Consider the following 15,825-nt stretch of genomic DNA (forward strand, 5'->3'; position numbering starts at 1 on the left):
AAGGTAGTTTCCTAACAACATATAGCCTCTCGAAGATAAGTACAGACGTCTCCATACCGATCTGCAAGACTCTATTAGATCTGCTCATAACTTGTGAGACCTACGTGGACCAAGTGCTCTGATACCATGTCACGACCCAATTTCACCTATAGGTCGTGATGGCGCCCAACGCTACAGCTAGGCAAGCCAACTAGTAAGTCAAACGAACATTGGTTAAACTTTTATTCCAAGAAAATAATAAAATACCAACTTCTACCAATGTGTGTGCCAAGACCCGATGTCACAAGTGCATGAGCATCTAGTAGATTATACAAAACTTTAAATACTGTCTGAAATGAAATAGACAGAATATAAATATAAGAAGAGACACTGGTAGCTGCAGAACGGCTCAGAAATGCAGCTCACCACTATACCTCGGGATGACGTGGGTATGTGATGATAGGTCCTCCACTAGTACCTGTCTCAGATCCTGCACAAAAAGTGCAGCAAGTGTAGTATGAGTACATAAACAACGTGTACCCAATAAGTATCAGGCCTAATCTCGAAGTGGTAGAGATGAGATGGCCGACTTTGACACTCACTATGGGTCAATAATAATAACTGAAATAAAACTAGGATATTTAAATCAGCATGATTTACAGAATTTACAATAATTTATTTAATCAGTAGAAATAATCAAATTCCTTCAAATGTAACAATTCTCAATATATTAATTAAATTCCTTCAATTCAAATAATTTCTAATTTATCAATTAAACCTCATTTACAGGAGTAACAATTAATTCCTTAACAAGCAAGAGTAATAATTCATTAAATTCCATGAATTTTTCAATTTATTAATTAGCTTCACAAGCCGAAATAAATTATTAAAGTATCGTGTAATTATTATTATTACGCACGATTTCTGCCGAGGACGTACGGCACGATCCAGAGTGTCGTGTACACTGCCGAGGGACGTGCGGCGCGATCCATAGATGCATCTATCCTGCCGAGGCATTCGGCCCGCTCCACAAGAAAGGAAGATATTTTCTTATATGCCTCCGGAAGGAGAGAATATTTATTATAAGATAAATTTGGGAGGAGAACAATTTCTTTTAACAATTAATTAATTTAAACAAAAATTAAGCATATGAAAATTTCATATTTTTCTACTTTTCATAACAATTCACACAAGTAATTCATGCTTTGAGTCTTAAACTACCCGGACTTTAGCATTAATAGTAGCTACGCACGGACTCTCATCACCTCGTGCATACGTAGCCCCCACAATTAGCAACAATTATTCAATTTAATCCCTATGGGATAATTTCTCCCTCACAAGATTAGACAAGAGACTTACCTCGTCTTGCTCCAATTAATCCACTATAAGGCCTTTTCCATGATTATCCAACTCTGTCTGGCTCGAATCTATCCAAAATAATTCGATACAATCACTAAAAATTATAGGAATCAATTCTATAAGAAAATATTATATTTGTTTAATAAAAATTCCGAAATTAATTAAAAATTCATCCGTGGGGCCCACATCTCGGAATCCAACAAAAGTTACGAAATCCGATAACCCATTCAATTACGAGTCCAACCATACCAGTTTCACTCAAATCCGACTCTGAATCGATACTGAAATCTCAAAAATTTATTTCTATGAGATTTCTAAAAATTTCTTAAATTTAAATCTCAAAACACGAATTTATGGTGAAAACAATGATATACTTGTATATGTAGACCAAATCCGAGTTAGAATCACTTACCCCAATATTTTTTCCTTGAAAATCTAACAAAATTCGCCTCTGCTCAAGCTCAAGTTCGTCAAAAATGGCAAATGGGACGAATGTCCTCTGTTTTTATAACTTACAGCTCTGTCCAGTTCGATCAAGGAGCTCGATTAGGGGAGCTCGATCTCGGGAGTTCGATCTCAGGGAGCTCGATCTCAGGGAGCTCGATCTTGGGAGCTCGATCAAGGAGCTCGATCAAGGAGCTCGATCTTGGGAGCTGGTCATGGCCTCGATCAGGCCTCGAGCCTGGGACATGGTCATGGCCTCGATCAAGTTCGATCTTGGGTCTTGATTTTGGCCCTCGAGCCTTGCCTTCGATCGTGGCTTCGATATTGAGCCTCGTCCCTGACTTCGACTTAGGCCTCGATCGTGGGCTCGATATCTGGGTTCGATCTGGGGCTCGATCATAGCCCAGAATATATAGCAGAAGGGAAAATTGCAGCAACTTTTTAAGTCCAACTTTTGATCCGTTAACCATCCGAAACTCACCCGAGGCCCTCGGGACCTCAACCAAATATACTAACAAGTCCTAAAATATTATACGAACTTAGTCGAACCTCTAAATTATATCAAACAACGCTAAAACCATGAATCATACCCCAATTCAAGCTTAATGAAACTAAGAGTTTTCAACTTCTACATTCGATGTCGGAACCTATCAAATCAACTCCGATTGACCTCAAATTTTATACACAAGTCATAAATTATATAACGGAGCTATAAAAATTTTCGAAACTAGATTCCGACTCCGGTATCAAAAAGTCAACTCATCGGTCAAACTTCCAAACTTAAATTCTTGTTTTTAGCCATTTCAAGCCTAATTTAATTACGGACTTTTAAATAAAATTTCGAACGCGCTCCTAAGTCCAAAATCACCATACGGAGCTGTTGGAATCATCAAAATTTTATTCCGGGATCGTTTTCTCAAAATGTTGACCGAAGCCAAACTTAGCACTTTAAGGCCAACTTAAGGAACCAAGTGTTCCGGTTTCACCCCAAATACTTCCAAATCCCGAACCAACAATTCCCGCAAGTCATAAATCATTACAAGAACCTACGAAAAGTTTTATTTTAGGGAACGGAGTTCTAAAAGTTAAAATGACCGGTTGGGTCATTACAAGGATTATTAATTTGGACGTTAGTAATTCGGTTAGATCAATATTTATGTGATCGCGCGTCTTTATTGGATAAAGATTAGTTGATCCAATTGACTAAATCACATAGATATATAATGCATATAGAGATATAATCATTGAACTGACTCATTGGATAACTCCTAATTGTTAGAATTACCATAAATTGTCAATAGGATATTCTCTTGAAAATGTGATGTAAGAGTATCCTTTAACCTGAGATCGTTATAGTAATTGACAAGTTTATTGTGATTTGATACTAGATAGGGCGATAGTTGAAAGGATATTGGGTACGATTAAATACTTGTAGAATTAGTGATTGATCAAGATGGAATCTGTCAACTCTTGGTAATGAGTTTAAGCTCCATGTTGTCATGAATTAAAAGCGACCAAATTAAGATCTTGGCCAGGGCGATTGAATGAAAGAAGAAAAGAGTTTCTTAGGTCATTCAACGGTCGATTATATTTGACATGAACACATAGTTAGTCGTCTATTAGGATTTGACATTTAAACCATATCCTAGGGTGACTCAGAGCTATAAGGACAGAAGAAAATACAACATTATTTTTTTACGGGTTCTTGAGAGTAAATTTTATACTTCATGCTATCCGGTCGTTAAGGAGTGTTGGTAGACGCCACCCTTGATTAGTATATTGATATGATCAATTTACTACCGGTTTAGTATTGAATGTATGGGGTCGCACACTAACGAGTGTTCTGACCTTTGCTAAAAGATTAATTAAATTGTTTGATAATTAAATTAAAGAATTTAATTAGTCAAATAAATTAAATTATTAGTCCAAATAAAATATTATTATATTCTCTTTTGGAATGAATTCGATTCAAGAAGGAAAATTATACTCCAAAAGAAAATCAACACCTTAACCATTACTTAACCAATAGGAAAAACGTTCCTATTTGATGATATAAAAAGGGTGTTAGGCTGCCACAAAAGAGAGGAAAAAAAAGAATTATTCCCGAAAAAGAAAACCTTTTTCCTCGTCACATAAATTCTTGAGAAGAAAAATTACTTTGTGAAAGTGAGAGTGCAACATAATGCCAAGAGAGAAAATATAATTACAAGAAAAGTGTTACTTGTTCTTCTACCTTTGAGTTGAGATTTTTGAGAAAAATTTCAATACAACATTTTCATTTAATTTGTTCGCGGGTTTCATTGATCAAAGAGTTGATATCAAAGATCAGTCTCGGTGTGGATACGCATAGAGTCTTCGCACTATCAATGAATTTTGAAACGAGACTCACTTCACCAGGTACGTCTTAGATCCGATCTTTGACATGTAAATAATTTTTAAACACGAAAAGATCTATTTAGGATTGTTATTGTCTTCCGCTGTGTGTTACGAACACCTATACGCAATCCTACAATGGTATCAGAGCCGTAGTTTATTGTGTCTAAAATTTATTTATGAAATATTTTAAGATTATATTTGAAAAGTTCAAACCATAATACATGTGTCTTGTGCAATAGTCAAATTTTTTAATGCATATGGATTAATGTAAATTTATTGTGAATAAAATATATATACATATAAGTGAAACTATTGTGATAGTTCATAACTTAAATTTAAAATTTTGTATTAGATACGACGATAATCTATAATAGGTTATTGGATTCTATTGTTATTTTAATTGTTATTAGTTCATGAGATGTTAATTAATAATGATATTCTGACAAGAAATATTTTATGTGATATATGTGATATATAAGATAAACATGTTAGCAGTATGTTGAATTTCATTTTTATGTCACGTGCTTGTTCGTTATATAATTTTGAATTATTTGTTACATGTGATGTAAATTAATTTAGGACTAAGCATGTAGACAATTTGAACAAAATTCATGTGCTATAAAAGATTTAATCATCATGTTATTAAAAGTTATTTTAGTAACAATTCCCTCCTACTAAAATTTGAGTTCTTAAATAATAAAATATAAGATATTTTATTGTAAAGCTATTCATCAAAATAAATAATTTTATTTATTTCTTGTTTATAAGGTACGACCTGACAACCAGGAGACTTATAGTTCGAAAATATGTTTAAATTATTTATTACATTAGATGCATGGATTGGAAGAATTATTTAATTTTACACAAGATACCTCGACTACCAAGGGAGTATAAAATTTAATAAGTTCTTTGCTATCATGATTGCTGAACTCAGCTATGCCAATAGGATCGACCTGACTACCAGGGAACTATTTGACATAGAGGTATTTAAGAAAATTATATGGAGATACAATTGGTAAGAGTACCTACCTTTAAAATATATGTGAGAAACAACTTGACTTCCAAAGGGCTCAAATATATTGTTAAAGGATTCCTTTACTCCACTAATAGAAATAAAGATTTCTTAAACTATAATTAGGGTAAATTATTTTAAATAATTAGTGAAAATATCATTTAGATAAAAGTCCATGTCTTTATGATATATGTAAATATGTTCTTATATTATTACCTTTTCTTTTTTATATTTTGGATTTATCAATATGTTTGTTATATCAATGTGTGAAATACTTGAGACCAATAAGCTGGTAGGACCAAACTTTGATGACTAGTATACAAATTTGAGAATTGTTCTCATGCATGAAAAGCTCATTGATGTGATCAATAAGCCTGCAAAGATAATCCCAGCAAAGAATAATGTTGAAGGAACCAAGGTTTATCAAAAATACTTGGAAGAATATCTTGCTAATAAACGCATCATTCTCGCTTCTATAAATTCTGAACTCTAAAGGAAACATCAGAATATGGATCCAACTGCAATCATTGAATATCTTAATAAGATGGTTGATACACAGTTGGACATTGAAAACTCTACAGTTGGACCCCATGTCAATCATATGATTGATCTTACCGAAGAACTTGAGAAGTTAGGGTACAAGCTTGGTAAAGAGCTTTCTGAAGATTTGATCTTGCAGTCAATATATGATGCTGAATGTTTTCACTGTAAGAAGAAAGGGCATTGGAAGAGAAACTTCAAGGAGTATCTTGCAACTCTAAAGGACAAGAAACAAGGTGAGACATTAATGAAAAATATTTTCAAGGTTTCTTTAGCTACTACTAATTCTTCATTGTGAGTATTAGGACTAGCAGTGGTTATAACATCTGCAATATGTTGCAAGGGTTCAAGATAAGTAGGAGACTGAAGAAAGGAAAAGTTAATCTACACGTTGAAAATAGTGCAAAAGTTGAAGCCATAGCTGTAGGATTATTTTTTTTAATAATGCCTTCGGGCAAAATACTTACGCTGGATGATTATTATTATGTTCCTAAATTTATTTCGAACATAATTTCAGCTTCTATGTTGGACAAGCGTGGGTTTTGCATTAACATAGGCAATGGTATTTGCTTTATTCATTATGGTAACGATTTGTATGTGAATGGCTATCTCCAACATGATGTTTATATCTTACCTAATGTGAATGCAAATTTGATTATGCATATTTTTAGTCTTAAGAGGAAAAGAGATGATCAAGTAAATCATACATACCTTTGACATTGTGGGCTTGATCATATTGGAGAGAAAAGAATTAACAAGTTGTACAAGGAAGGGTACCTTCACAAGTATGATTTTGAATCATATCCAACTTATGAATCTTGTCTCAAAGGAAAATGACCAAATCTCCATTTACTGGAAGTGGAGAAAGAGCTTCTGAATTATTGGGACTAATTCATACATATGTTTATGGGCCCATGAAAATTCAATTTAAAGGTGGATTTTCTTACTTCATCACCTTTACTGATGATATGTCAAGATATGGATTTGTGTATCTTATGAAATACAAATCTGAATCTTTTGAAATGTTCAAAAGGTTTTGTAGTGAAGTTGAGAAACAGACTGGTAAAAGTATCAAAGTACTAAGGTGTGATAGAGGTGGAGAATATCTTGGTGAAGATTTTACTGGGTATCTCAAAAAGAATGAAATCCTCTCACAATGGACACCTCCAGGAACACCACAACACAATGGTGTGTCTGAAAGGAGAAATCAAACCTTATTAGATATGGTGAGATCTATGATAAAGTTCACTAATCTTTCAATAAATTTATGGGGATATGCTTTGGAAGCAAAAATATACTTACTTAATAAAGTTTTCACTAAGTCAGTCTCTACAACACCATATGAGATATGGAAAGGATGTAAGCCTAACCTTAAACATATTAAAGTTTGGGGTTGTCCAGCTTATGTTAAGAGACTGCAGTCTGATAAACTTGACTCAATATCTAATAAGTGTAGGTTCATTAGGTATCCTAAAAAAAATAATTGAATATTATTTCTATTACCCTTCTGACCATAAAGTGTTTGTTGCTAGAGGAACAACATTTTTAGAAAGGGAATTTCTTTTGGAAGGAAATTATAGAGGAGAAATAGAACTTAGTGAAGTTCAAGAAACTAATGAATCAACACAAAATCAATATCATGAGACACAAGTTGAAGAACCTTTATTGGATATTTTGAAGTTGACAAGTAAGTTGCCATGTTCAACGGCTGAAGTTCAAGAACTAAATATAGTTCAAGAACAGGTTAATGAACTAGTTACAAACCAAATTGAACAACAACCAAATCTAGCACAAGGTGAACAAGTTGTACAAACACCTATTAGAAGGTCTGCACGAGAATATCATGTACCAACTAGATTAAATCTAATGGTACAAGATGATGTATCAAATGATATCGATCATGATGATGATGATCCTAAGACCTATGAAGAGGCGATATAAGGTTCTGACAATGAAATATGAAAAATGGATGTGAAAATAACTTTCCTTAATGACGAGCTAGAAGAGGATGTGTACATGACAGAACCTGAAGGTTTCATATTTTTTCCTGATCATAATAAGATTTGCAAGCTACAAATATCCATTTATGGACTAAAGCAAGCTTCTCGAAGTTGGAATATTCACTTTAACAAGACAATTGAAAAGTTTAATTCTGTAAGATGCGAAGAAGAACCTTGTGTGTACAAAAAGGTTAGTGGGAGCACAATTATATTCTTAGTACTGTATGTTGATGATATATCACTCATAGGGAATGATATACCAGCATTGCAAAGTACCAAGATTCGGCTATCTGAATAGTTCTCTATGAAAGACTTGGGAGAAGTAGCTTATATATTGAGAATAAAGATCTTTAGAGATAGATCGAGGAAGTTGCTTGGGCTTTCCCAGTCTTTGTACATTGATACCATCTTAAAGAGGTATAACATAAATAATTCCAAAAGCGACTATTTGCCGATAGGCACTAAAATTACTCTCACTGGAGAGGATTGTCGTAAAACACCTGAAGAGAGAGAGAACACGTGAGTAGGATCCCATACGCTAGTGCAGTGGGAGCTATCATGTATACTATGACATGTACACGTCCTGATGTGACTTATGCACTTGGATTGACTAGCCGATATCAGGCAAATGAGGAACATTGGAAGGTGGTGAAGACCATTCTTAAGTACTTAAGAAGAACTAAAAACCAATTCCTCATTTATGGAGATTCTGAGTAGAAACTTGATACTGATGCAAGTTTCTCTTCAGATAAAGATGATAGCAAATCTATTTCTGGTTATGTATTCACCTTAAATGGTGGCGCAGTGAGTTGGAAAAGTTCCAAACAAGCTACATTAGCAGATTCAGTGACTAAAGCAGAATATATAGCAGCTAGTGAAGCTGCTAAGGAAGCTGTATGGATGAAAAAGTTCTTAACTGAACTAGATGTGGTTCCTTCAATAGAAGGTGTAGTTCCATTGTTATGTGACAATACTGGAGCCATTACTCAAGCAAAAGAAACAAGAACACACCAAAAATCCAAACACGTTCTGCGAAGGTATCACTTGATAAGAGAGATCATTGAACGTGGAGACGTCGAGATTCAAAAGGTTGAAGGAAAAAAAAATGTTGCAGACCCATTCACTAAAGCTCTTGGCGCAAAGGAGTTTGACAAGCACAAGTGGAAATTGAAATGAAGTATAAAAGCGATTGGCTCTAGTGCAAGTGGGAGATTGTTAGGGATATAGTAGATATGCCCTGGATCCAATCTCATATTTGATGATTTGAACATAATTTTGTGAACATTGTTTGATATAAAAATATATGGCATTTGATATTCTTTTATCATAGTTATTATTTATTGCTTGATTAATTTAATAAGGTCCTTGATTAAATTTTGAGAATTGTCATTGTGATAGAAATCATGATAATGAGAGTGAAGTTTCTTATAATTTAATCTAAATTTATTCTTGATCATAGGATTATTAATTTGGACGTTAGTAATTCGGTTAGATCAATATTTATGTGATCGCGCGTCTATATTGGATAAATATTAGTTGATCTCATTGACTAAATCACATAGATAGATGATGCATATAGAGATATGATCATTGAACCGTCTTATTGGATAATTCCTAATGGTTAGAATTATCATAAATTGTCAATAGGATATTCTCTTGAAGAATGTGATGTAAGAATATCCTTTGACCTGAGATCGTCATAGTAATTGACAAGTTATTTATTGTGCTTTGATAATAGACACCTATGGCCCTAGGGCGATAGTTGAAAGGATATTGGGTACGATTAAATACTTGTAGAATTAGTGATTGATCAAGATGGAATTTGTCAACTCTTGGTAATGGGTTTAAGCTCCATGTTATCATGAATTATAAACGACCAAATTAAGACCTTGGCTAGGGCGATTGAATGAAAGAAGAAAAGAGCTTCTTAGGTCATTCAACGGTCGATTATATTTGACATGAACGCATAGTTGGTCGCCGATTAGGATTTGATAGTTAAACCATATCCTAGGGTGACTCGGAGCTATAAGGACAGAAGAAAATACTACATTATTCTTCTACGGATTTTTCAGAGTAAATTGTATATTTCATGCTATCCTGTCATTAAGGAGTGTTGCTAGACGCCACCCTTGATTAGTATATTGATATGATCAATTTACTACCGGTTTAGTACTGAACCTATGGGATCGCATACTAATGAGTGTTCTGACCTTTGCTAAAGGATTAATTAAATTATTTGATAATTAAATTAAATAATTAGTCCAAATAAAATATTATTATATTCTTTGCTAGCACATAGGATATAATTAATATTGTGAACAAATTGAAGTTTTCTATTTGGAATAGAAAATTGATCTATATCTCTTGAAAATATATATGCTATGTATATTTAGTATATGTAATTAATATTTGTTTATATAGGATATTTACATAAATATTAATGACGACTAATTTGTTAGATCCAGTTTAGAGTTGGGCTAACGTTAGTCCAGGACGTGTCGGCAATTCTCTTTTGGAATGAATTCGATTCAAGAAGGAAAATTATACTCCAAAAGAAAATCAACACCTTAACCATTACTTATCAACACCTTAACCATTACTTAGCTAAATAGGAAAAACGTTCCTATTTGATGATATAAAAAGGGTGTTAGGCTGCCGCAAAAGAGAGAAAAAAAAAAAGAATTATTTCCGAAAAAGAAAACCTATTCCTCGTCACATAAATTCTTGAGAAGAAAAATCACTTTGTGAAAGTGAGAGTGCAACATAATGCCAAGAGAGAAAATATAATTACAAGAAAAGTGTTTTTTGTTCTTTTACCTTTTAGTTGAGATTTTTGAGAAATTTCAACACAATATTTTTATTTAATTTGTTCGCGGATTTCATTGATCAAAGAGTTGATAGCAAAGATCGGTCTCGGTATGGATAAGTATAGAGTCTTCGCACTATCGATGAATATTGAAACGAGACTCTCTTCACCAGGTACGTCTTAGATCCAATCTTTGACATGTAAATAAAATTTAAACAAGAAAAGATCTATCTTGTATTGTTATTGTCTTTCGCTGCGTGTTACGAACACCTATACGCAATCTTACATATATTTATGCCTCCAATTTCCTTGGTCAAAGCCTTAGAGAAGGGAACTGCCCGCAAAGAAACAATTTAACAATATTGCCGGTAAAAACTCTAAACACAAGAATTTGTTTAAAAGCCCATAATTTGACCAGTAGAAGGATAAGCCCGTCATACAACTCAGAAGACTGGCTAACGAAAGTAGCTGCAACTATTTTTTAACCGACTCATATGGGGTAATTTTTGTGTTATAATCCAGTAGTTAAAGTAATCACTTTTCTTACAGCTTACAAGAGGAGAATTAACTTTGGTGCATTGTTCGAATGAAGTGTTGAATAAGTGATAAGTTTTGTGCCTTTTTATTTTGATGTTTTAACAAACTTCATATGAGAACCAGATAGGGAACCTGATATAAAGCCTCTCAGTGCTCAGAACAACAAGTTAAATGTCTGGTACAAGTTCCATTGAAATCAGTTAAGGGAACGACAAAGGGAACAAATAGAGATCAGTTCCTCTGGTGACAGTACAAGTCAAATCTAACAGTTGTTAAAGCTGTTGTACTGTACACGCAACAGTACAACAACACTTTTGAAGCATGCAGTGTACTGGTCACTCCCTTGCATCATTTTGATGAACTCACTCTTATATTATCAACATGAGGCAAGGGATTTCAACACACACCAAAACCTAAAATTGATTTTATCTCTCAAATGTGCAGCCGCCCTCATTCTCTCCAAGGCATTGAATAACAAAACAACAACATAACAAAGGACCAGATCCCATCATTGATTATGTTGTATGTCCTTTAGTATTGTTGTGTTTTTGTATTGTGTTATAAATTATAATTCCTACTCAGCTTGTTTAGAAGCATTTCGTAGGACGTCTCTTAAACCATATTTTGTGTGGTTGTTTTGATTAGAGTTAGTCAAGTGGTTAGCTTTGTAATAGAGTTATTACAAAGAGACTTACATTATAGTTATTGTGAGTAGGTAAGAGATTAAGAGTTTAATTCCTAAATTACAATAGGTTGTAATCTAAAGTTTGCTTAGTTAGTGAAGTTGAAATCCAACCAGTGTAGGTCGTAGTTTTTAATCCCGTGAGCTAGGAGTTTTCCATGTAAACATTGTTGTGTTATTTACTTACTGCAGTGTTCTGTGAGAACTGATAGAGAATCAGGTTCTCTATACAGTTTGGTGGACTCTTAGTTTACATCAATTGGTATCAGAGCAGGTTCTTTCTATAAGGCTAAAACCTTGAAAGGATCAACATGGCTGATCTACAAAACTTTGAAGAAGGATAATCAACCTACAGACCACCAAGATTCAATGGCCAATACAATGGCTCGTGAAAAATGAGGATGCATGATTTTATCATAGCAAAAGATTCAGAGCTCTAGGATATTATCTGTGATGGACCCTTCGTCCCCATGAAGACCATTGGCGAGGGAACAGTTACAGTTCCAAAGACAAGGAAGGAATATAATGATGTTGATCGGAAGGCCATCGAGAAAAACTTCAGGTCAAAGAAGATCCTCGTTTGTAGATTTGGACCAGATGAGTACAACCGCATCTCAGCTTGTCAATCTGCCAAGGAGATCTGGGAGGCTCTTCAAATTGCAAATGAGGGAACCATTCAAGTCAAGCAGTCAAAAATTGACATGCTTACCGCTGAATATGAACTCTTCAAGATGAAGGAGGATGAGTCTATTCCGGACATGCTTACTCGCTTTACTTCCATCATCAATGAGCTTCACTCCCTTGGAGAAATTATCCCAAGGAATAAACTGGTAAGAAAAATACTCAGTGTGTTACCAGGTTCCTGGGAGAGCAAAGTTAATGCTATCACAGAAGCCAGGGATCTACAAAAGTTAACTATTGATGAACTCATTGGAAATCTGAAAACCTATGAGATGAAAAAGAAGAAGGATCTTGAATGAAGAGAACCCAAAAGGGAGAAGAACCTGGTCCTCAAGGCGGATAATAGTGACTCAAGTGGTGAGATACTGACATGTGCTATCTTAATCGGAGATTCCAGAAAATGATTCGTAGAAATGGAGGAATCCCCTAGAAAGGCAGCTCTAGCAGAAATACCAAAGGGTATGACTGTTGTCACAAGTGCGGAAAGCCATAACATTTCATCAAAGAGTGTCCTCTTCACAAACAGGATGTCATGACCCAAAATCTACCTAGTCGTGATGGCATCTAACCCAACCCGTCAGGTAAGCCAATTAACAACTATCCAATTTAAATGAGATTTATTAAGATAAAAAATAAAAATACAACTACTTTTATACAAGATATTCTCAAGGACTAGTAGTACAAATCATGAGCTTCTAAGATTTAGAGTTTACAAAGCTAGTATAAAATAAATACATCATCTGTCCGAATGTACATAAATAGATTTTCATAAGTCTAGGGCTACCATGAACAAGAGGTGGTTGTAACTGGAACGCAGGTACGTCTTCAATGCTAGGTTCCGTCATTCACAGCAACATCAGCGTCTAAATTCTGCACGCAAGGTGCAGAAGTGTAGTATGAGTACAACAGACCCCATGTACTCAATAAGTAACAACCTAACCTTAGGTTGAAAGTAGTGACGAGCTGGGACAAAGGTCAGAGTCCAACTCCAATAACCAGCAACAGTTCATAACAATATAATAAAGATGGTACAAGAAATAACTCAATAAATAGATGCTCAGCTCGTATACAATTCCGTAAAATAAATATTTTCTTTTCAAGTATAACAATACTTCTCTATGCCTACATATCAAATATGCATGTCTAATGCAATGCAGTACAGTGATGAACTCATGTACTCACACTCTCAGAGTACCCAATCTCACTGTCTCGCATTTTCACTCATTACGCTCATTATTCGGCACGCTCAGTCACTCGGCAATGTACAGGGAAGATTCAGCCCAAATATAAATGACAACTCGCGCACAATCACTCAGTACTGTATATGGTCAATCCAGCCTAGGGAAGATCCATCCCATATATATATATATATATATATATATATATATATATATATATATATATATAATAACTAACATGCAGTCACTCAGTATTGTATAGGGCCAATCCAGTCCAGGGAAGATCCATCCCTCAATATAAATAATTAGGCAAGATCCATGCCCAGGGAAGATCCATCTCTCAGTATAAATAATTATGCAAGATCCATGCCCAGGGAAGATCTATCCCACAATATAATATCAATTGCGCTCATTGTGGGTGTGCAGACTCCAGAGGGGCTCCTTCAGCCCAAGCGCTATAATAAGCCAAATCCAGGCATAAATCAATAAAATATGTTGCGGCGTGCAGCCCGATCCCATAAATATCACTCACAATCAGGCCCTCGGCCTCACTCAGTCATCAATCTCTCCAGTCTCTCGGGCTCACAATATCATAAAACTAGACCAAAATGATAATATGATGTATCGATAAATAGCAACAGAGACTGAGATATGATATGCAATGAATGAACATGACTGAGTACGAAATTACAATGTAAACATATAATTCGACAACAGGAATGACCTCAGTGGGTCCCAATAATACCAGCATTTGCCTAAGCATGATTCCTAACATGAGTCACAACTCAGTTTCTCTAACATATGAAAAATACATGGAAAATACAAGTCAATTGGCTATACAGCACTACGGAATTGACCGAGTCTCAATTTCTACGGTGCACGCCCACACGCCCGTCACCTAACATGTGCGTCACCTCCAAACAAATCACATAACACGTATAATCAGGGTTCATACCCTCAGCTCCAAGTTTAGAAGTGTTACTTACCTTGAACAAGTAAAATCCAATAACGAGCAAGCCAAGCGATGCTCCAAAAATGTAATCCCGCGCACACCGACCTCCGAATGACTTGAAACTAGCCCAAAGCAACTCAAATACATAAATTAATGCCTAAGAAAACAATTCCAAATGATAAAGGTCGAATCCTTAATCAAAAGTCCAAAATCGGCCAAAACGTCAAACCCGAGCCCGCACCTCAGAACCCGATGAAACTTATAAAATCCGATAACTCATTCAATTACGAGTCCAACCATACTAGTTTCACTCAAATCCGACTCCGAATCGATGTTCAAAACTCAAAAACTCACTCTATGAAACTTTAGGCTAAAACCCCCATATTCTCTTTAAAATTCATAATCCAATTGCCAAAAAACGAAGATAGAATCAAGAAATATAATAAAAAAATAAGTGGAGAACACTTACCCCAATCCATATGGTGAGAATTGCTTCACAAATTCACCTTAATCTGAGCCCCAAATCTTAGAATATCATAAAAGAACCAAAACCTCGAAATATATAGAATCTGCCTAGAAATTTCGCATTTGCAAACAAAAGGGCCGCTTTTGCGGCGTCGCTTTTACGACAAAACTCCGCTCCTGTGAAAAACACTTAAACTCCACCCTTCCATGCCTGCACAATAGGACCCGCTTCTGCCTAAGCGCATGTGCTACACAAGCTGCGCTCATGCGCATATCCCCGCTTCTGCGTTACCTCAGATGCGGTCCACTTCCCCGCTTCTGCGGATGCCTGTTCCAGCTTTACTTCGCTTCTGCGTTCACTTGACAGCATTTGTGGCTCTGCACCTACGCCTAATATTCTGCAGGTGCGGTCATTCCAGGTTCAGCAAGGGCCAGCCATCCCACATGAATGAAAGATGATCTGAAACACGTCTGTAACTCACCTGGACCACTCGGGACCCCGTCCGAATATACTAATAAGTCTCATAAAATAATACAAACCTAGTTGAGGCCTCAAATGATATATAAAAACATCGAAACGACGAATCGTACCTCAAATCAAACTTAAATAAACTTGAACTTTCAACTTCCAAAACTAGCGTCGAAACACATCAAATCAACCTGGAATGAACTCAAATTTTGCACACAAGTCCCAAATGACATAGCGGAGCTATTCCAATTCTTGGAACCACAATCTGAATCTCATATCCTCAAAGTCAACTTCCGGTCAAACTTATGAACTTTCCAAACCTTCAAATTTCTAACTTTCGCCAAT

At 35.3% G+C, this 15,825-nt stretch overlaps 1 protein-coding gene across 1 annotated transcript; it reads left to right on the forward strand.

The window, feature by feature from the left end:
• Positions 1 to 12,205: 12,205 nt before the first annotated feature.
• LOC138897708 (uncharacterized) lies at positions 12,206 to 12,715 on the forward strand. The gene has a single exon (XM_070183715.1). It carries the CDS (start codon positions 12,206 to 12,208, stop codon positions 12,713 to 12,715), a length of 510 nt encoding a protein of 169 aa, XP_070039816.1.
• The last annotated feature ends 3,110 nt before the right edge of the window (positions 12,716 to 15,825 follow it).

This window comes from Nicotiana tomentosiformis, chromosome 8, assembly GCF_000390325.3.
Source record: "Nicotiana tomentosiformis chromosome 8, ASM39032v3, whole genome shotgun sequence".
Taxonomy (NCBI): Eukaryota; Viridiplantae; Streptophyta; class Magnoliopsida; order Solanales; family Solanaceae; genus Nicotiana; species Nicotiana tomentosiformis.